Consider the following 22,707-nt stretch of genomic DNA (forward strand, 5'->3'; position numbering starts at 1 on the left):
GTTTTCTAAATTAATATGACACTCTACAACCAATCTCCAGTACAACAAAGTAATTTTCACAGGAAGGAAAATGGAGAGAAATGCCTGATAACCTGGAATAAAAGATGTTTTTAGGGAAATAGAAGATTGACTTCTCAAGGATCAAAGGCAAAGGGTGATAAATACACAACCAGAATACTCTACTGGTATCTTTACAATTTTAGGAGGAAGTGAGACCTTTCAACATGTTTGGTTGATCTCCTGTTACAACTTTATTGGAGAACATGAAAGTGTAGCACAGAATGGTTGGTGAGCATGGATATGCTGTTCCCTGCTTCATTGAAGGAAATATCAAAATAAATAATATAACTATTTTAGAGTTGTGTCACCATAACAGTGAACAATTACTTGTTTCTTATTTTCTTGGTATCTTGTAGTTGCTGCCATTTTTGTCAGAGGAAGTATTGATTAGCTACCAGATTTTGAATTTTTTCTTTTTCATCTTGCTAAATTTTTTTTTTTTTTTGTTAGGAAGATACACCACTTGTTCTTCCTTTACGCTTGTGTTTATTTAAAAGATTTCTAGGGCAGCTAGGTGGCTTAGTGGATAAAGCACCGGCCTTGGAGTCAGGAGTACCTGGGTTCAAATCTTGTCTCAGACAACTTAATAATTACCTAGCTGTGTGGCCTTGGGCAAGCCACCTAACCCCATTGCCTTGCAAAAACTAAAAAAAAAAAAAAGATTTCTATTATTTTCATTTAAAATAATGCTAGTTTTTTGTTTCAAATATATATTGCTTCTAAAGTGAGGGAAATTCTATTCTTCCTATGCTAATTTTAGTATCTTTAGCCAGAATGAATGTTGAATTTTGTTGAAAGTATTTATCTTCATCTACTGATAAAAGTGTTATTGGTAATTTTGCTTTGTTTATCACCAGAATTTATGTATAGCTTTAAAGCATGCAAAATGTTTTATAGATATTAACCTATATAATTCTCAGGACAACCCTGGGAGAGGTGGATGTTGTAATTTATACTCATTTTATAGTTGAGGAAACTGAGGTAGGCACAAGTGATACATCAGAAATGATATACTGGAATCATGATTTGAACTGGACTTGCTGACTGCAAATTTAGTTCTTTTCTACTCTATCAACAAAAGTTGACAACATGACTGGAAAATGTTACAACTAAAAAAAATTTATGATTTCAAAATAACAATTTATTAAACCTCATCTGTCATCTATCCATGTTTGTGTGTTTGTGGAGGGTCTGTCTATTTTTTAAAGTGTATTCTGTATACTTTTATTAGCTCTTTTCTGGAGGGTGGATAGCATCTTCATAGGTTCTTTCCCCCTACCTTTTCAAAAATGTAAGTGAAGTCCTACATTCCTTGTAAGGAGAGGATGTCCAGAAGTCAACTCAATTGTGGTTGTTCATAGCCAGATCTAAGTACTTTTGACTCCTATCCCTGCAAAGCTTTGGGGCATTTTTCTTTTAACTCTGGTGCTTCCCAGATACCTGGAACCCAGGAGATGCTTCATGAAAACTTGTGGACTGAATAGCCAGTGGAATGAGTTCAGGTTTGAGCACCCGATATGGACAAACCTCTAACCTAATGGACATGACCCCATGTATGTGGGGCTCACCTAGTGTTGATAGAGTGATTAATGTTTGTAATAAGGTGACCTGGGGCATTAGACCCAGGAATTGGGATCGATAAGAAAAAAGACCCCATATAAACCCTTCCGTGGCACCCTGCCCCATATACCTATATGCATACAGCACTTTTGTGGTGCTGAATCTCAGCTAGAATGTAGGTTTGTATAATGAGCCACAATCACATAAGGATCAGTGCCTTGAAATTATTCAGGTCATTTTAGAAGGGCTACTTTGAAGATAAATAAGTGGCATTTTGTTTACATCATGTCAGGAAATGACTTCTAAAGGTATTGAAAGTTCAACAGCTCAGTATTTAATATGTGTTGTGATAGTGAAATGTGTTTGACAGAAGTGGAGTGCTAAGTCCTGACTTAAATCTACAGTATGCCATTTAACAATTATTTGTAGGGGTGTCTAGGTGGCGCAGTGAATAGAGTACCGGCCCTGGAGTCAGGAGTACCTGAGTTCCAATCTGGCCTCAGAGACTTAATAATTACCTAGCTGTGTGGCCTTGGGCAAGCCACTTTATAATCCTATTGCCTTGCAAAAACCTTAAAAAAGAAGAAAAGAAACAATTATTTCTTCATGATTGCTGAATTATCCAATAAGTAATACCTAAATAGTAACCATACATTAATGATATTGAAGGTATATCCTTTAATGAGAGGAATTTTTTCTTTATGCTCATGAATCATCCTTTTTCTCCTTCCCTCCTTCATCTGTAAAAATGAGGGTATTGATTGCTAAATTTTTTAAATCTGTTAGATTTAATCCTAATCTGGTTTTTAGGATTGTCACAAAATAATGGATTATAGTGGTAAGAGATCTTAAAGGTCATCTGATTCAACCTCTTCCATTTTACAGATGAGAGAACTGAGGCCCAGGGAGATTAAGTGATGTTAAATAGTAGATGTTGGATTCAAAAGTAGGAGATAACATGTATCAAAGACTACTTCTACTTGGTTCTGTAGCTCAGGATTTTACCCTGAAGAGAAGAGTGCCTTAGAGGACAGATTAGTTAGTTTGGAAATTTTGTAGGAAGTTATTCCACTAAAGTGGTTAGGTCAAAAGGTATATTTCAGATTCAGGGGTAATATAAAGTAGATTTAAGTAGGAGTGAAGCATAGATACTTGTTTTTGTACACTTGATGTTATTGAACATTAACCTCTCCTTTGTCTGAGCATATCCAACTGTAACACAGTGCTTGACATCATAGGCGCTTAATTAATACTTAGTGACCTAAATTCTATGATTCCAATTCTTTCTTGTCCTCCAAAACTCAATTGTTATAATTCTGTATTACTGATTTTCTATTAAACTTTAAAAAATAGTCTTAAATTATTTTCACTACCCAAGTTCTTTTGACAGCTTGAGCTTTGTAGAAAGCTTGCTAATGGATGAAACTAATTACAATGAACCTGGTAACAGCTGCACGAGCCACAAGTAGTCATTCACTTAAAGTTAGTGTTTCTGTGTTCCTAATTTATAGCTTTCCAGTAGATAGTTTATATTGAATTCTACACTAAAGTGATTTGAGTTTTAAAAAACAGACTTTTTAAAAACTATATTTCTTTAAATGGAGCTATGGGCTTATTAGGTTGCATCTTAATATCTTTACCTGCAAGTATAATCTCCCATCTCCCCCCAAATGCCAGCATTGATAAAGCAGCATAGTAAAGTGGCAAATATTATTAACTTTTGAAGTAAGACCTCTGTTTAGATTTAACCCATTTGATATCTTCAACACAGAATAGGGCCAGAGTGCAAATGGGAACTGCCTTACACTTGCCTTATGGTGGAAGTAATTCTTCAGTTTAAGAAATAATGGCTTCTTGGCCATAGATAACTATCAAATAACCTAAAACTGACCATAGAGATACAGTGAAGTCTAAGAAACATGGTCCTTTCATCCTTCTCAACCCTTCTCACAAGGAAAGGAAGAAGCCCCTATTTTCTGCTAGCCATAGTTCCCAGTGCTTTACCAATACTTCATTGATCCTTCTACTGACCTTGGGAGCTGATAACACTTAGGATCTTGTTTTGACAGTTGAGGAAAAGTGTCTGTGGCTGGAGTTGAAATGACTTAACTGGTGATATGAATTACAGTACAAAAATCTGTGTGTGTGTGTGTGTGTGTATGTATGTTGTCACCTGTTTGATAAGATTTTATCTTTCTTTTTTTTCAGTGAATGGTAGTGTCTAGAAAGGGTATGTCCCTTCAGGAGAGAGGTGCCAATGTCCAACCGGCCTAATAACAATCCAGGGGGGTCACTGCGACGTTCACAGAGGAACACTGCCGGGGCCCAACCACAAGACGACTCCATAGGAGGAAGGTATGTGTTTAATAATAGATGGTTGATGCAAGTTTTTGAATATATGTGCATTAACCATTCCTGAACACTAACATGGGATTTTCATCACAATTCTTTTGCATTATTATATAGATAAAACTCTTATTTAAATAATTAATGTATAGATAATTCTTCATCATCTCATGTATTTAGTTATATTTGAAATGAATATAGGTAAGGATTATTTCATGTTTTGACCTTTAAGAATAAGAATCTGTGTTTGACTTACGCTGAAAATGTATCTCTTATATTTTCTTTGTCAGATTTTCTTTCAGGCTCAAATAATTGGTCAGTATTTAGTTTTGAAAAAAACATTTTGTCATTTATGGATTGACATTTTTCATCCTTTTGCCTGCCATTTGGAACTTATTCCTATATATGCATATCCTTCTACATCACAAGTAGACTTTTCCCTTGGAAATGGTTCTATATGAACAATCTTGATAAATAGGCACTGTTTTTCTATTTTTTTCTATTTTTCCTTTGATCTTGACCTGTTATTAGGGTGCCATGTGCAAATGAAATACCATAAGAGCTTGGCTCCTATAATGATTTTGGTGATCAAATATGCATAAATCATTTTATGAGCCATAGAGATAATTCTAGAAGTTCTAGTAGTCAACTAAGGGTAGTGAAGCGAGATCTCGCAATCTTAATTTTATCTTAATGTAAGAATCTAGGAGCAACTAGGTGACACTGGCCCTGGAGTCAAGAGGAGGACCTGAGTTCAAATTCAGATTCAGATACTTAATTACCTAGCTGTGTGACCTTGGACAAGTCACTTAACCCCACTGACTTGCAAAAACGACAAAAAAAATCTGATCAGGTCTTTATTTATACACTATTTTAGGTTCCAATAACTGTTTTTCCTCATTTTCTTGAATTAGAATTCATAATTTTAGGTTTGATGAATGAGCTTAGAGACTTTATTTTATAGGGTTATTGAGGATACTGAGACCCAGAGAGAGTGAGTGAGTGTATGTGTGCAGAGGTGTCCCCTAAAGAAAAAACTGAGAGCTCTTGTCTGTTTTGCTCATTAACAATGCTTTCCTTTGGGACATAGATTCTAATAGAATAATTCTGAAGATAAATATAAAAATGAACTTAAGGAAAGTGAGAGAAAACCAGTTCTTTATTGAATTTGTTCATTTGGCCTTAAAAATAAAAAATGCTGTGACCCTGCTGACCTATCACCAAACATTACTTATTCTTTGTTGATTGTAATGCATCAGTTTTTGTCAGGTGGGTAAGGATTTTTATTAAATTTAATTAATTTGACTAGGAAATGGCTGTATTTCCATTCTGAAAACCCAAGCTACTGAACTCTCATAGCTGTAGAGGATTTCTTGAGATGAGGGAAATAGCCCTTTATGACCTGACCTTAATGGCAGTGAATCAATTATAAGATGGAGTGTCTTCTCTACCCTGCAGTCTTCTCTTCTAACAAAGAATTTCTTAAAAGGAAAGAACAAGGCATTTCAGCAAACTCAAATCCCCATATTAATAATGTAATGCTGTATATGATCTATTCTGTGCCCATAATTTTTCTATGTCTGTGAAGACAAATAGGTGCATTTTCTCACTTTTTCTTTAGATCATTGTAACTACCCAGTGTCAAGTTGTGATTTTTGATCTTCCCGTTTACCTTGTTGTTGTGCAATTATTTTTTTAACTTTCTCAGATTGACTTTTATTTTTATTTTTAACATTGTTGCCTTTTTCTTCTCTTTGTCATATTTTTTCCACCCAAATATTTTGTCAGTATCTTTTTTGCTTCACAGGTATTATGTGGTCAATATTTTTTCATCTGCTAATTAGGTGTTTTAATTGGGCTCCAAGAGTTTTATTGCTAGGTTTTATTTTGTGAATATTAACTTTTGAAGCAATATAAAATTTTTGGTCTTTCCATTCCCTCTGGTAGTCCACAGGTTTCTGTCTTTCATCAAGGTTCCATTGTTGATTCATTTACCTTCATAATATGTTTGTCAGGAAAACTTTGTTCTTTCCTTGAGACTAATTCTTACTAGTTTTAGTGCTGGGGGATTTATTGAGACATTTTATTTTGGTGGCTCACTCTCCCCTCATTTTCTCCAATCACTTGCAGCTGTCCCTCTGCCCTGCTAATGAGCAGAACCCTGACTCTAGGTTCCTGGGCTGCCTTAGCTGCCTTACAGTGAGTGAGTGGTGGTGGTGGTTGGTGTTGACCTGCCCCTAAGCTAAGGGGACAACACTTATTCCTCCATGGTATTTTCATGAACATTCACTTTATTTTGGTTCTTTTCTCTACTTTCTTACAATTTACTCAGTTGGAGAAGTTTGGGAAACTGTTAAAGTAGCTTGGATCTGCGTACTTTAGGATTGAGGCTAGTAGGAGGCCTGGCATTGGGTTTTTCCCTTTTTACCAAAGTGGGGAGAGACAGTGAAGGAATGCTATGAGTAAAAAGGCTTTTAATTTTTATTTTATAATGAATTTTGTCTTCTGTGAGTTAGTTGTGGTTATTTTCCATTTGGTGCATAATTCCTTGGGGCTGGGGGTTGAGTAGGAGCTGGATAGTTTTGGAGTCACTAATCTTCTGTGTTGCCATTCACTTCTTTCTATATCAGTGAATAAGTCTTCCTGAATTCTTCTGAATTGCTGTTCAGATTTTCATATTGTATTCATGTGTCACAATAGCCATCCCCCCCTAGTGATGGATCTCCTTTTTTGTGTGGATTCAATAATTTAGTGCCTGGATTTGTGAATGAAAGAGTTCTAGATTTTGGAAGATTTGCCTCTAGATAGTGATAGGGGCTGCTAGGTGGTGTAGTGGATCGCAATCAGGGAGGGCTTGAGTTCAAAGTTGGCCTCAGACACTTGACACTTACCAACAGTATGACCTTGAGCCATTCACTTAACCCTGATTGCTTTGCATCCAGAGCTACCTCCAGTTGTCCTAATTCATATCTGGTCACTGGACCTAGATGGTTTCAGTGGAGAAAGTGAGGCTGGAACTTAGCACAGCAACCCTTCTCGTAAATAAATACAATTCACTTGTCACCTCTCTGATGTCATGATTGTTTTCATGTACAATAGACAATCATCAGCAGCAGATAGTGAAGTTAATGAATCCCTTGAAAATGAAACTCTGTTATAAACCAACCAAAATTTTCCTCCCAAATTATGAGAAGCAAGACTGCTTGCAAAAGAAGCTAATGTTACAAGTGATGAAGTCTACTGTAATTTTCTTAAATGTTTTTGCTTCTTTCTTAGGAAAATTATTTCCCTAATTTTAATAAAAAACTATCAGATACCAAGTGTACTCATGTGTTTTTCACCTTCTTCAGGACTTTTTACATTTTGATTTGATTTAATGACATGAATGATAGTCAATCTATGGAGCCTTTTATGTAGAACCCATACTATCAGAGGATAGGTTCTACTAATTCATCAAAAAGAATAATTATAGTTAGGAGGAACCTATTTGTTGTATTTGAATTTTGTACATGTTAAAAATATATGTAGTTATTCCTCATTACCTAGTTTTTATATCACTTGATCACCCCCATGTTAGAAACCTATTTCCCGTTCCCACTCTTTCCTTTTAGCAAAAGGAAAACAGTTAAATAAAAGTGATAATCTATGTGGTATTCACTGCCTGTACCGTTTCCTACCTCTACTGAAAAAAAGGAGATAGAAACATTCACTTAAGCCAAGCTTTCTAATAAGTAGATTTGGTTTATTTATTTTGTGACAGTTATCAGTTTGTAACATCTCCCAAGGTCCATAGCTTTTCTGGAAGACTAAAATTTTGCTCACTTAGGAGATGAGTCTTTAACTCTTAACTATAGCAGGAGTTTTTAACCTGGGATCCATGAACTAGTTTTAAGAAATTTAACAACTTCTGCATAATTTGTTTCATTTATATTCATTCATTTTATTTTACGAATTTAAAAATATCCTAAGAATTAGTTCATCAGAATAGTACTTTTGTCAAATTTACCTCTTTGCATAGTCTTTATTTTGTTGAACATTTTAATATCCACTTACATGTCTGCCGTTCTGTTTTTTAAAAATACGTTTCTTTTGTTTTTGTTTATGGGCATTTCTTCACTAGATTTCAAATATTAATGGTTTGAGTTTTTTCCTCCCTCAAAAATGTTTATTTTCTATCTGACTTTTTCAGTTTAAAAAGGGGGGGAAATGTGTGGTACTAACTTGTATTGTGCATATTTGTGTGTGCATACATCCAGAATCCTTAAACATAACAGATTGCCTTTATACACCTGATTATATGTAATATATTTATATTATGAGTGATTAAGGGCTATGGTGAAATGGTTTGATCATGAAGTCCTATAAGGAATCACTTCTGTTGTGCTGAGTCTTTGCCTCACTAGAGCCATGTTCATGTGAAGTGGTTGTGTAGAGAAATTTGCTATTTTTAATGTTATTTTTGAACTTCTCTTTGAAGACTTGTTCATTTTTTTCAAGAATACAGGTAAATTAGATTTGAAGAATTCTAAAGGTTAGGAGGTCTTGGATTGGTGTTCTGTAGCTTTAAAGATAGTTTTTTTCTTATATGATTCTTTTAAAACAACAACTTATAATGTTTATATCCACACTGTTTAGCCATCCAAGCATTGAAATGACTCATTTGGAGTTCCCTACAGAGCCAATTTTGTTTCTGTTGTTCATTTTGTTTTGGAAAATGTTTCCCCATCTCACCCAAGGTGGTGTTTACTGATAGACTCCATCCCCCGGCTAGTGAGTAGGGCAACCTTGACCTATTTTTTCTGACTGAGTCTGGTTTTCCCGAGCAGTCCTATTCTCTCCAAACCTTGTTCCTTTTATGGGTCCCTGGGTGAATTTCTGAGATGCCAAAACTTATTGTGGACACCCTAGGATTTGCATCTAGTTGTAGTGTCCCTTAGGGCTCTTGAACATAACTAATTAGCCTCCCTAGAAGTAGGGATTACAAGTTGTATCCCTCTATGCTTAGCAACTTGGAAAATCTTTTTTAAAATTTATTTTATTTTTTTAATAAATTTCCAACTACTTGCAAAGATAGTTTTCAGCATTCATTTTTTTGGTTAGACTGAGTTCCACATTTTTCTCCCTCTTGCCCCTTCTTTGACAGAGTAATCTGATATAGGTTATACTTGTAAAACTTCTGTTAAACACATGAGTTGTGAAAGAAGAATTAGAACACAAGGGGGGAAATATGAGAGGGGGGAAAAAGACACAAAGCATAAAACATTTTAAAAATGGAAATAGTGTGCATTCAGACTTCATACTTCTTTCTCTAGATATGTATAGTAATTTTGCATCACTAGAATTTTGGAATTGCTTTTGATCATTGTGAGGAAAGCTAATTTCATCATAGTGTTGATCACGGTGTTGCTGTTAATGTATACAGTGTTCTGCTTCGGTTCACTTTAAAAAAAAAAAAGGTCGCTTCCAGGCTTTTCTGAAGTCCTGCAGCTCATGATTTCTTACTGAGCATATATATAACTTAAGGCAAAATTTCAGGTTTTTTTGGTTAAAGATAATCAAGCAAATTTTGACTATAAAACACTGTGCTAGACACTGATGATATAAAGAAGAAAAATGGTAATCCTTTGAAGGACTTGTCAGTCCATTGGAAAATAATATTGGGTTAAAAGAATAAAGACAAAGGAGAGAGTCAGTACAACTTGCTTTGTGAAAACTTGAGAGATAAAAAAGTTCATCTCGAAACAGTCAAGGAAACTTTCGTGGATCCTTAATTCATCCTTGGTGCTGAGGAAGGGAAAGTTATTGAAATGATATAATGGTGGAAGAGAAAATAATATTTACATGGGCTTTTGCATGAATGAAAATAAAGAGTTGCAGGAAAAGCTAAGGCATCAGTTAACCTAATTTGGTTGGAATGTAGTGTTTATAAATGGGAATAATGGTAAGTAATATAAAATTTGGTTTGAACTTTACATAATATCTGAAGAAAAGATTGTCCTTCATAGAAAGACTTAAAAGGAACTCTTCCTATTATGGCTTCCAACATCTCTAATTGTTAGAGGAGAACAAAGGTTACAAAAATTGGATAGTTTGTTTCAATATAACATGCTTTGAATAAACACCCAAACCTACCTCACTTCTCCTGTTTTATAAGTAACAGAAAGTAGAGATTTTCTTATTTTAGTATTCATCACATGGTGGTGGTTCTGCTATTGCTTATTACAGCTGGTAGTTTGTTAGCATTTTATTTGGCACTTTGAAGCTTGCAAAGCACTTTACTTATATTCTCATTTGATTCCCACAAAAACCTTGGGAAGTGGAAGCTACTATTATCCTCATTTGAAAGATGAGGAAGCAGCCTCAGAAAGCTTTTCCTCAGGGTCACACAAGCTAGTAAGTCTCTTAGGTAGAATTTGAGTGTTGTAATTTTACCAGAATTTTGTCACCTCTCCTTGTAGGTTTTATTTAAGTTGTTACAGTATTGATTTAGTTGGTTCTTTGCTTAGTCTGCTTCATTTCACAGAAGCTGTCCTATGTTTACTTTTTTCTTATCCATCATTTTTCCCTTCTCAGTTATATTTCACTGCATTCATTTATCATTTATCCTTTCTCTTAATTGTCAGGTATGCTTTTTGTTGTCATAAACAATGTTTCTTTTAATGTTTTTCTACATTGGGTCTTTCCTTATTGTTATATCCACCTTGGGAGATAGACCCTCTTGTGGTATCAGTTCGTCATAGGATTTGAACATTTTAGGAAATTACGTGATTGCACATTGCCTTCCAAAACGGTTTGACACCAGCTATGTTAGCAAAACAGACCTATTATACTTACAAGATAGACTGTACCATGTGGCAAACATTATTCAAATACAATTTGGGGGCAACTAGGGGGCACAGTAGAGGCAGGAAGATAGGAGTTCAAATTTGACCTCAGACACTTACTAGCTGTATGACTCAAGGAAAGTCACTTAACCATTTTGCCTCAGTTTCCTAAAACAGTTTAATGGGGATAATCATAGCATCTATCTCCCAGGGTTGTTGTGAGGATCAAATGAGATAATAATTGTAAAGTTCTTGGCACAGTCCTTGGCACAGAGTGTAGCTGCTTAATAAATGTTAGACTTCATCACCATCATCAGATCTTCTGCATAGCCATGTATCAGTGATGCCATCACCTAAGGGCTTAGCATTTTCTGTCTTGAATTAATCATCTTTTCTTATTCTCTCATTTCTAAGGCTTATGCTGAAAAACATCTTGCATCAGTGCTTCCATCACCTAAGGGCTTAGCATTTTTTCTCTTGAATTAAGCTTCCTTTCTCATTGTCTCATTTCTAAGGTTATACAGAAAAAAACATCTTCTGAAGTCTTTTCTTTACGCATATAAACTAGTCAGTGATGTAGGACTCAAGGTTTGTTTTTCTTCTTCATGAGACAGTAGGGTTAGCATCAGTGCTGCCACTACCTAAGGGCTTAGCATTTTCTCTCTTGAATTAATCATCTTTTCTCATTCTCTCATTTCTGAGGCTTATGCAGAAAAACATCTTCTGAAGTCTTTTCTTTGAGCTTATAAACTAGTCAGTGATGTAGGACTCAGGGTTTGTTTTTTCTCCCTCACAGGACAGTGGGGTTAAGTGACTTGTCCAAGGTCACACAGCTAGGTAATCATTAAATGAGATTGGTTTTGAACTCAGAACTTTCTGACTCCAGGGCCAGTTCTCTATCCACTGCAACATCTGGCTGTCTCAGGCCTCAACGTTATGAAATACTTAGCATTAAATGTCCTGCTCATTTAGATAACTTCATATAACTTATTCATGCTTTTATGTATATATGCACATACTTTTCTGATATCTGATGTATCTGATTGTATTTTCCTTCTTATTTTTCAAGAAACATTCTTTTTTTAGCTCTTGATTTACCATTCATATTTGAGTCCTGCCTACCTAGTGTTGTGATAGTTTGTCTTTAGTCCTTTTGAGCTTGGATTCAAGCCTCAATCCCCAATTTGTGGCACAGTAGACAAAGCACTGTACCAAGAATTACTTGGCCTGAGTTCAAATTCTGAGTTACACTCTTGTCATGTGACCCTGGATAAATCATTTAACCTCCATTTGTCTGTTTCCTTAATTGCAAAATGGGAGTATTGGTTGTGCCTTCTTTAGCAGGATTATTATGAGGATCAAATGAGATGTTTGAGGTGTTCAGCATAGCCAGTGGTTCATGGCAGAGGCTACATTTTTATATTTGGCTTATTCCTTTCCCTCCCCTTCCCTTTATTTAATGGGCTCTTTCCTTTTTTTTTTTAAAGTGAAAATGTTGATTTTAGTTATGTATTTCCAATTGTTTTTCATCTTACAACTCCTTGAAATCATTTCCCACCTTCTCAGGGTTTCCCTTTATTCAACAAATAGAAGGCCTTTCTCCTCAAGGCCAATCCCTGTGCATGTACACTTGATCTCATTCTCTTTCATCTTTTCACCAGCAAATTTCATCCTCATTCTTTTCCCATTCTTTTGTATCTTCAGCTTTTCTTTGTCAACTGTTTCTTTCCCTACTGTTTTCAAAAGTAAGTTCTATTCTTTAAAAATCTTCACTGGATCACTTTTTGTCTCTTGTCCTTTTTTTTTCAGACAAACTTCTTGAAAAGCTATCTATACTCTTTCATTCACTCCTTAACCCCTTGCAGTCTGGTTTCCAGTTTTATCACTTAAGAAAATCTGACTGTCTTTTCTTTCCCTTTATCTTTTTTGACCTCTCTGCTGCATTTAATACTGTTAACCATTTCCTCCTGGATTCTCTGAGTTTTCCTGGCATTGCTCTCTCCTAATTTTCCTCCTACATTGTCTTATTGCTCTTTCTCAGACTTCATTGCTTCCTTAATAGTTCCTCAAGGTTCTATCTTCTAGCACTCTTTTCCCAGTCAACTCTCATGGATTTAATGATCACCTCTCAGCAGCTTTAACCCCTGATCTGTTCATCTGACTAGCCAGGCTCTCCCTTGAGTTTTAGACCCATAGACAAATGACCAATTTGACATTTCATGTGTAGCAATGAATCCAACTAAGTAAATGTTGTTAAAGTTAAGAGGCATCAAGCTCACAGGGACAGTCCAAACCAGATAGAAAATGTAATTTAGAAATGTTGAACAAAATAGCTAAAAATACAGTACAACAAAGAAATTGTTAATTTGTGGTTTTCTAAGCTAATATAACTGTGGCAACCGCTCTCTCTTTGAGTTTGACCCCATGTTGTAAAAGTACTAGTTGAACTTACAGCTTTTTGAGGGCTTGGCATTATTATGTTCCTGATTCCTTAATGTCTTATAGGAAATTGTGTGCTTTGAATCTGGTGTTTCTTGGGGTCGCTGCCTCATAATTGTTAGTAAAGTCCTTGACCTACTCTTCCTTTTGCATTTCTTTTTATATAGATTAGCACAGGGGCCTGAACCTTGGAGAATATTTTTAGCAGTTTTTTGGCAGGGAATGGTTCTTTGAAGCAAATGTTGTATATAATTGAGAGATGTCATTTATATTTATCACTTTGTATTTCTTTGACTTTAGGTAGGAAATTCTATGTATTCTAAAGATTTGGGGGAAGGGATAATTACATCAAATTTTGAAATAATAGTGTCTATTGAGGATATAATAAAGTATATGATAAGGACATAGATAAATTTGTAAGTACTGTTAGTGAAGCTTTAGCTTTTTGGCTATATACATACATAAAGCTGATATCTGTAAGTAACTTCCATTGTTTGTGTTGAATTGTTTCAAGATTTACTTCTGATAGAGTTCTTACTATACTTATAGGTGAGATGGTTGATCAAATGCTGATATCTGTTCTGAAACCCTTTGGGTAGGCTATCTGACATAGAAAATTGAATATAGGGTTCTCAACTGGATAGTAAATAGATTGCCAAATAGTAAATAAATTTAAGTTAGCAAAAAATTAGGGTTTATTACTTATTTGCTTATTCTTATTTTTCAGGATTTGCTATATACCATTAAAGATGCCATTTTCTAGGAACTTCAAGTGGTAAATGCATAATATAATTGTTTTTATTAGGTATTATTGATAGTAGGGATATACTTGAGAAGAGTTACATAAAGGTAGGGAAGTTTGAAAGAAGTCACTAACTGGAAGTTGCAGGTAATGTGCAAGTATATAGTGAACTGATAGATTAAAAGGAAAGGAGACATAACTCTGAAAAATGACCTTCCTCACTATTGCTGTTACTCTCCCAAAGGAAAATACCAATACTATTGAAAATTCCACCTCTGCATTGGGGAAACTGGGGGAGGTAAACATTATCTCATAACTCTTCTAAATTTTCATTGAATGAAAATGCATCAAGGTATTTATGTGTAGATATGCACGATGAACTGGAAATTTAATTTTAGAGTGGCAAATTTGAACTTCTAGGAGTCACTGATACTTGGATGACCAAGATCCATAATTGGAGTGTGGCCCTGGATGGGTAAGCACAGTGATGAAAAGCATTTGGATAAAAAAACAGTGAGGTCACAGCAAAAGTATTACCAGGTTGTCAAAGTATGCCATGTGGATAGAAAGGAATTTAAAGAAAAAATCTTAGGAAAGCAATTCACAAGTCTGACCCAGAGAGAATACATGGTATCTCATTGATAGATGGCTTTTAAATCTCTGGAGAGATATCTCTAGTCACTTTGGAGCTGCTAATATCTTTTCGATTTGTCTACCTTAAGTGTAATTTTTTTAATTTGATAGGTTCAGGAATTGACAGGCAAGAATTTTTGTTTAAGTTGCAATTTTCACCAGTAAGGAGAAACAGGAGATATTACTGTGAAATCTGGTTGAAGGGAATGTGAGGATGTTGAGTCTTCAGACAGGCTTTGGAAGGACATGAATGATACCTACCTTCAAGAATCTGAAGGATTGGTCAGCTTAGGTGGGGTAGTGGATAAAGTACAGGCCTTGGAGTCAGGAGTACCTGGGTTCAAATTCGGTCTCAGACACACCTATCTGTGTGGCCTTGGGCAAGCCACTTAACCTCATTTGCCTTGCAAAAAAACCAACTAAAAACAAAAGAATCTGAAGGATTGTCATTAAGAAGACATTTAGTTTAACTCCACTGGAGACAGTAAAACTAGGAGGAATGAGTGAAAGCTTGATAGAGGTAAATTAAAAATTTTGATCTGCATAATTAGAGGGAACTCCACTGAAATTATTGATTTGTTATTATATTTAAGTCAGAAAAAATTTTTTTACACTTATTGCTGACCAGAAGTGGAAAGAGTTTCTTTAGCTGGTAGTGAGTTATGTCTCATTGGAAATCTTCAAACACAGAACTTTGATTCATAATCTCTTGTTGGGTATTGGAGAGCAATTTAAGAAGTTACAATTTTGACTGTCTATGATTAAAACTGAGGTCTTTTCCTGAAAAAAAGACTTCTTTTCCTCTGAAGGTGTGTGATTGTGTGAAATCCAGATTATTTCTTAGTCTTTTCAAGGTTGTCCGTAATCTGGTCCTTGGCTTTTTTACACTAATGTTCTTCAAAATGAACTCAGAATGATACCTCAGTTAACTAATTGCCTTGGTTGAAGAGGGAAGTATCCAAATGAATTGAATTTTTTGGTTAATAGTAAGGAATGATTAGGAAACCGTATGGAACTGCAAGTAAACATTTACTTTAACCTTGGATGTCACAAGTGCCACTCAGATTTAGACTGATCTCTCCAGAGTTAATGGTAATCTCATAATCTCCAAATTTATTGGCCTTTTCTCGACCCCAATCTGTCTTAATCTTTCTATAGTATTTGATGATGTTGACCCACCCTTTCTTGTGTGAATTTGAGTTGTCACTATTCTCTTGGTGCTCCCTCTACTTGTCTAGCTGTTCTTTTTTAGCCAGCTTTGTTGATTCACCATCTATATCACAGTATCTGATTGTGAATAGAACCACTTGACTTTATTTCTGACTCCCCTCTTTCTCTTCTTGCCAGGTGATGTGTTTAACTTGGAATCAGATCACCCAATTCAAATTTGACTTTAGACAAACTCTGGTAACTTCAGTTGTCCATAGTAGGATTAGAGCTATGCTCCTCCTTTTAACTATTAAACTCCTCACTACCTTACCTCAACCCTAATTTCCTATCATTATATGCACCATTCTTTTCATATCTATAGTCCTGTTCTACTTGTTCTACTTCTTATCCACTGAACTCCCTTCTCTCTTCATTCCTTTGTCTTAGTGTCTTCTGTGTCTACCTTTAGGTAACCAGTGATTCTCTAATCCTGATTTCATAGCCTTCTAGTCTGACACCTCTTGCCTTATTACTCCTTAAGGATTTCAGATTGTGGAATTTATAGTTATTCTACTCTCCTATCTACAGCATGGTTGCTATTTCCTCCCTGGCCTGGAATCCCCTTCACCCTCTCTTATCTTTTATCTGTATATTGAATTACTTCCCATTCTACTACCTAATACCCCAACTTCCCTGTTCTTTAACTTACTAAATTCTGAAGACAACCTCTTGAACTTCCATCAGTTACATCTAAAGATCACATGCTTCATCCTTCCATCATCCCAAAAGTGTTCCACATCTCTTTTTGTTAATTCTGAAGTTCTTTTATCTGGTCATTGGTTATTATTCATCTTTTCCCTCCGTCTCTTGGTACCTCAGTTCTTCCTGGTAATCTACTCTGACCTGCTATACTCTTCCCTTCCCTACCTTTACCCTTTGTGAATCGGTTCTATTCTACACAGTCCTCTTCCCTCAAGTGCCTTGATACTTTTTTCAAATGAAAAATGGGCTTTGCCAAACTCCTTACTTATACTCTGTGTTCATGTCTCAAGTTCTAAGTCCACTATTGGTTTAGTATGTGTTCTCAATTGGGCCCTCATTGCTTCAAAACAATCCTTTTATTACTTCTCCTGGATTGATTCACTATCCCACTAATCTCACATTGGTTCTTTAGAACTTTTCATTCTTCCTCAAGCTGCCCCATGGCTCACCCTCTCAGCATCTTTATCTTTCCTTTTCTGCGCTCTTCCTCATCTTGCATCACTCAGTTGCCTTCTGAAATTCTCTTCTCCCCCCCCCCCCCCCCCCCCCCGTCTCAGATAAAGAGGTGACATTACTTCTCATTACTTCCCATTTTCTCCAACAAATTGCCCCTACTCTGATTTTTTTTTTTTTTTTTTATCTGAGGCAGTGAGGTGGCAGAGTAGAGAGAGAACTGGGCCTGGAGCCAGGAAGACTTGAATTCAAATGTAGCCTCAAACCATTAGAAGCTGTGTTACCCTGGGAGAGACACTTCAGCCTTATAGGACTCATTATTTTAGTACCTGGCCCCCAGGATTGTTATAAGGATCAAAAAGTAATGATTGAAAGCTACCCTATACGTTTCTCCCTGTTCTCTTCTGTTTCATGATTGAACTCCTCTTCATGCACGTGGGCTTCCACTCACCTTTTCACTTTCTTTTCTCTCTGAAGTTTCTTAGGATCTGATCTCTTCATTACCTTGTCCTCCTCTTTTCTTGACCTTGTGTTAGCCCTTTTTTTCTCTTTGATGCCTTAGATTTTCCATGATACTTCTCTTTCTTTCCTGCTTCTTATCTTATTTGACTACTATTGTCCCCTCTGCTGCATCTTCCATGTCACACTTGTTGTGATGGGATATTACAGGTTTCCAACTCACTGAGACACCTTTCTGCCAGGATTACTTCTCCCGTTTTAATAGCTAAAGACCAAACTCGATGTTCTCGTGTGTCACCACTCAATCTAGACTTCTCTTCTGTTCTCACCCTCCTCCCTTCAGTTTAAGCCATTTGAGATTCTTCTGTGACTTAAATGAAGGGATTCTTTGACTTTTACTTGATTAATTTCTCTCAAGGGGAAAATGTTTATTTAACAATATTGAATTAGATGCCAAATTTCAGTGTGATTGATTTTGACCTTTAGTGACAAAAGGCAGAAATGGAATAGTATTTCTCTTCTCTTCTGTGCATCCTTTGGGGCTAGTTCTGAATTATTGCTTGAAGTGGTTCCAAAAGTTTACATATGTTATTAATGTTAAAGCAGTTAGGCACCTTTGATCATGTTGTTAAAGTCCTTAATTTCATAGATGAGAAAACTGAGGTTCAAAAGTCTGAAGTCAGTTGATTTAATGTTTACATGTACCTAGCCTAGAATCAAACTTACCTTCCTTGATTGTAGAAAGTGGTCTTCACTATACTAAGTATGTTTAACACAGCCTTGATGAGTTGTAAGCCAAGCCTCATTACCTCTTGCTGAGGCTTTTATTAATGATGTGAATGATCATCCCAACAAGATGAAGTTAGAATAAAACTAGAGTAGTTAATGAAATTCATACATTTTTATGTTTACATATTATGTCAATAGAGATCCACTTTTTATTAGAAATGAATCAAATACAGGCTTTAAAAATAAATGAAAAATTCCAAGGGATTATACAATATATGTGCCTTAGAGAATAAACACTTGTTTGGTATTGATTCATCAGCTATTTCCTTTTTTTAAAGTAACTTAAAAAAAATGATCTCCTTACTTTGGGATGAAGGGAGAAAAATTGTGTATAATATCTTTAAAGTATTAAATGGATTGGTTCTTTTTAATGTTTTTATTCCATTCCATCTTTCTTTTCTGCTCATTCTATTTCTTCCTTGTTACCCATTTAACAGAAATCATTAAATAAACACAATTGCTGGTTTTGTCCCACAGCTTCTAACTAACCCCTTCACAGTTTTTCTGCTCCTTTCCCCTACTCTCTTCTACCTGTTTTCAGCCTAGTCTCAAGGAAGGACTGAGTGGAGGAAGGAATTGGGTGAGGTATAGAGGTAAGCTTTGTGTATCCTAAATGGGGATTGGAAGTGTGATACTAGCCAGGTATGTGACTTTTCTTGGTGGGGCATGATTTATTTGCAAAATGTGAAGGTTGCTAGTATTTCCTATAAGGAAATACATTTAAAGCATTCACATTTTGTATAGTAATAACTTATCCTTAAGACCTACCTAGTCTTTTACATACTGGTATCAAAATACATTTATTAGACATCCAGGTACATTTTGGGTAGAATGAATGGATTCTTAAATTTGATATTCAGTTCATTCACCCCCAGAGTCTGAACTCTTCACCAAAATAGTATTTGTGTCATTAAGTGAAACCAGTTTGTTGCTTTATAAATCTTCCTTGAAATGAGCTGCACATACTGCCTTTCCTGAGATTTCATAGTGAGTAAAATAATTTTTTCCTAGAACGTGGATGTAGATTCAAAAGTATTCATTAAGTTTGACTATTAATTTTAGGTGAAGTTTTAAAAACAAGATTAAGGCTTTATATTTCTCTGATTGGTGAGCTTTCTCCATTTTCTGATCTGCAAAAGCTTCAGACCAAATTCTTTTTGCTTGTAAAATATGATTCTCTTTTTCTTGAGAAAATCTTTGTGAAAGCATTTGTTGGCCATACTTCCTGCATAATGTTAATGTCTTTTGCTCTCTGTGCTCTGAGGCTAGTAAAGGGTGAAACTTTCTCTTAAAAAACAAAAGCTCTTTGTCTAGGGTCCAAGGCATTGATTTACCTTGAACAGAATTGATTTACCTTGAACAGAAATCTCCTCAGGAGCCTGTAGGAATGAATGGTTTTAATGGCAAATTTGAAAATCCAGCATTTATGTGATATGCTTTATTTTTTTAAAGTTAATTTGTGAATCTTACTGTAATTTTTGATGAAATGATAAATTATAAAATGATTTTTATACTGATGTGTAAAATCCTTTATCTCTTGTTTAGAAGTTCAATAATCATTTTTGTTTGTTTTTGCAAGGCAGTGGGGTTTAAGTGACTTGCCCAAGGTCATATAGCTAGGTAATTTATTAAGTGTCCAAAGTGACATTTGAACTCAGGTCCTGCTGGCTCCAGTACCAGTGTTCTATTCACTGTGCCACCTTAGCTACCCCAATAATCTTTATTTCTAACTATTTATGCTGTGTCACAGAGGTCAACTCATTAAATTTTGAACTTTAAGTCAGTTGTCACCTTTAGTCCAAGTAATGGAAGTCTTGTGATATATGGTGGATAACATTTTACTATGTTGTCTTCCATCTTCCAAACCAAGTGCCTAGTTCTGTTTTTATGAATTAATCACTGGAAATAGACGGATTTTGCCAGACTTCGCTATTTTCTATATGCTAAATTAACACTAAGAAGGACAGGACAGATGAATCAATTCTCTTAGTCTTTCTTCACTTCCAGTACCTTCCCCCTTCTCAACTCTCTTCCCCAAGGTGGGGGGGGGGGAGAAAAATTGAAATGACTTAAAATTTATTAATGATCATTAGATAGTTTCTTGTTGCACAACTATGCCTTATTCAGGTGTTAGATACCTGGAAAGAAGTAATGAGCAATGGGTAGATATAGAAGGAAAAGTAGGAGTGTTACTAGTGGAGACTGGTGAAAAATTTGTGGTATAGGTGGCCAGATGACCAGATTGGGTATTGTAAATTTCCTGGTTTTTCTTTTGATATTTCTTTTGAGTTTTTTCTTTAGTATTCCTTTTGGATTATCACTTTAAGTTTTATTATTTTAAAGAAAATTTGCATTCTAAGAAATTAAAAAGATATTAATATCAGACTGGCATTTTGCCCTGGAGAGCAGTTTTATCAAGGAAGTCATATAGATTTTCATATTTTCTTAAGTATATTAGGAAATAATGCCTAGTGTGTTTGTTGTATCCTTAAGACTCATTTTCTTGATGTGCAAAAATGCTATAGTTGCAGAAGTAAATCTGGAGTCAGATATTTAAGATATAAAATATTGAAATACAAAAGTAATGATATTCAAAGAGGGAACATTTAAAAACTCTCAGGGATGTATACTTTGGGAGGATTAAAGTTGTTTTTAATTGCTAATTTTGTAGATCTCTTCAAATTTCAGTGGGGAAACTGTTTAGAAAAATTGGAAGGGATAGAAAATACTTTTCTTCTTGAAGAGGTCTTGGAGCCAAACCAACCACACTCAAAATTTGTTAGGCTAGTGGTTGTTTTTAACTCAATTTTGTTTTTGAGACCTTAGGAGATTCCATGTTTTTAAAAACCACCAAATAATTTTATCCTTAATGAAATATTTTTTTAGTACAGAAAAGCAGAGAAGTTTATGGTCAAAGACATGATTTACTTTCTCTTCCTGTCTCTCTCTCCCACTTGCTCATATGTGCCCCCCCTTTCCCCTCCCCCCACTAGCTTCTTCATCATTACATCATCTGAAGAAATTTAATGGTTTTACTGAATGTCGTCATTTGAAAGCATATTCCCTTTTGTTGCTCAATATAAAATGAAGCTGGAGGACAGTTCTTGTCCCATCCCCCCCACCCCAAATCTTTTATAGGCATTTAATTTACAATAAAGGTTTTCTGCTTCAATTTATGTTCTAAACTATTTCAATAGTTAGCACTAAGTATTTTCTAAGCTCTTTTTGGGTTTTGACATTAGATGATTTTATTCCTTTCTCAATGAATATCACTTTCATATTGATACCAGACTTTCAGGAAGATTAATCTATCAAAAACTGCATTATACCCCAAAATGGATTAAGATCTACATTTGGAAATGTAGTTCCCCTCTGCCTTTATACTCCTTATATGAGCGTGAGTTACATTTTTAAAATAATTAGAAAATTTCAGCACAAGTGTCTAAGAGTATAGTTTGTAAAAATCACACTTATATTAACATGCTGTGAAGTCCTGATAGTTTTAAGCAAGCACAATAGAGCTATGGAAAAGTGAATTGGAGAAAAAAATTCTGCTAAGTAAAAAGGAAGCTTGATTCTTCTAAGGGATTGTGATGCAATTTGGTGTGTTATTTTATTGAGTTCACAACTTAATCATTTTTGCTAATGTGTTTAATAGAAAGGCAAAAATAAAGAATTGTGGGCCTTTGTTTTTATGTTAAAAATTACTTTACCCAAAGAACTGTATTTACATCTCATTTTCCTGATAGCTTTCTGTTTTGGTTTTCCACTGACAGGTCACATTTAGGGCAGGCAAAACATAAGGCATATAGCCCTCCTGAGAGTAGAAAATCTATTTCTAAGGCACCCAAAGTGCAGTCTAATACTGCTTCTGAACAGTCAAGGGGACACATTTCTAAAAGGTAAATCTTCACATTGTTTATATATTTCCAAGGCATGATTATTTGCACTTGAGAATTGCGTATCATTTAAAGTCATCAAGTTACTTTAAAGTTATGTGTTAAATATTTGTTTTTCTCTCCTTGGAAAAGTTTAACTTTAAGAATTATAGTTTTTATCTCTTCGTTGATATTCAGTGAATCTTGGACAGTGAATAGAAATGTAAAATTTCTCTTAGCATGATTTTGAGATTCTTTTTTTCCCACCAGATTGTTATGTAATAAACACCATTAACTTGCAACTTACTTCAATTGTGTTTGAAACAGCTATGCTTATGATTTTATATGCCTCTTCCCCTACTTTAAGATTTAGTTGGTAGCAGAGGTAAGTCTTCTAGAAAGCAATTATTAGTAGTTACAAAGTCCTGGAGAATTTTTTACTTTTTCCTTACCATTCTCAGTATTGAGTTTGCTCATCTATGCCTTTTTCATTTAAACAAGTACTGAATATATGTATATTGTTGTCTTGCTTGTCTCATTTTTGGTGATTTCTTTCTCTTGTAATAAATTCTTAAATTCATATTCTCAGTATTTGACAAGGAACCTTATTTAT

General features: G+C 35.1%; 1 protein-coding gene across 12 annotated transcripts in view; it reads left to right on the forward strand.

The window, feature by feature from the left end:
* Window positions 1-22,707, forward strand: part of TRIP12 (thyroid hormone receptor interactor 12) — a 155,366-nt gene that overhangs the window by 56,328 nt on the left and 76,331 nt on the right. For 9 of the 12 annotated variants that reach the window (XM_074191197.1, XM_074191196.1, XM_074191194.1 and 6 more), the window contains 2 exons: window positions 3,829-3,975; window positions 21,993-22,118. In XM_074191197.1, the coding sequence (XP_074047298.1) occupies window positions 3,878-3,975; window positions 21,993-22,118 (224 nt within the window). In that variant the 5' untranslated portion in view covers window positions 3,829-3,877. The remainder of the gene's footprint in view (window positions 1-3,828; window positions 3,976-21,992; window positions 22,119-22,707) is intronic. The other 3 variants (XM_074191203.1, XM_074191204.1, XM_074191205.1) reach the window with 1 other exon arrangement.

Source organism: Macrotis lagotis, chromosome 6, assembly GCF_037893015.1.
Source record: "Macrotis lagotis isolate mMagLag1 chromosome 6, bilby.v1.9.chrom.fasta, whole genome shotgun sequence".
Lineage (NCBI taxonomy): Eukaryota > Metazoa > Chordata > Mammalia > Peramelemorphia > Peramelidae > Macrotis > Macrotis lagotis.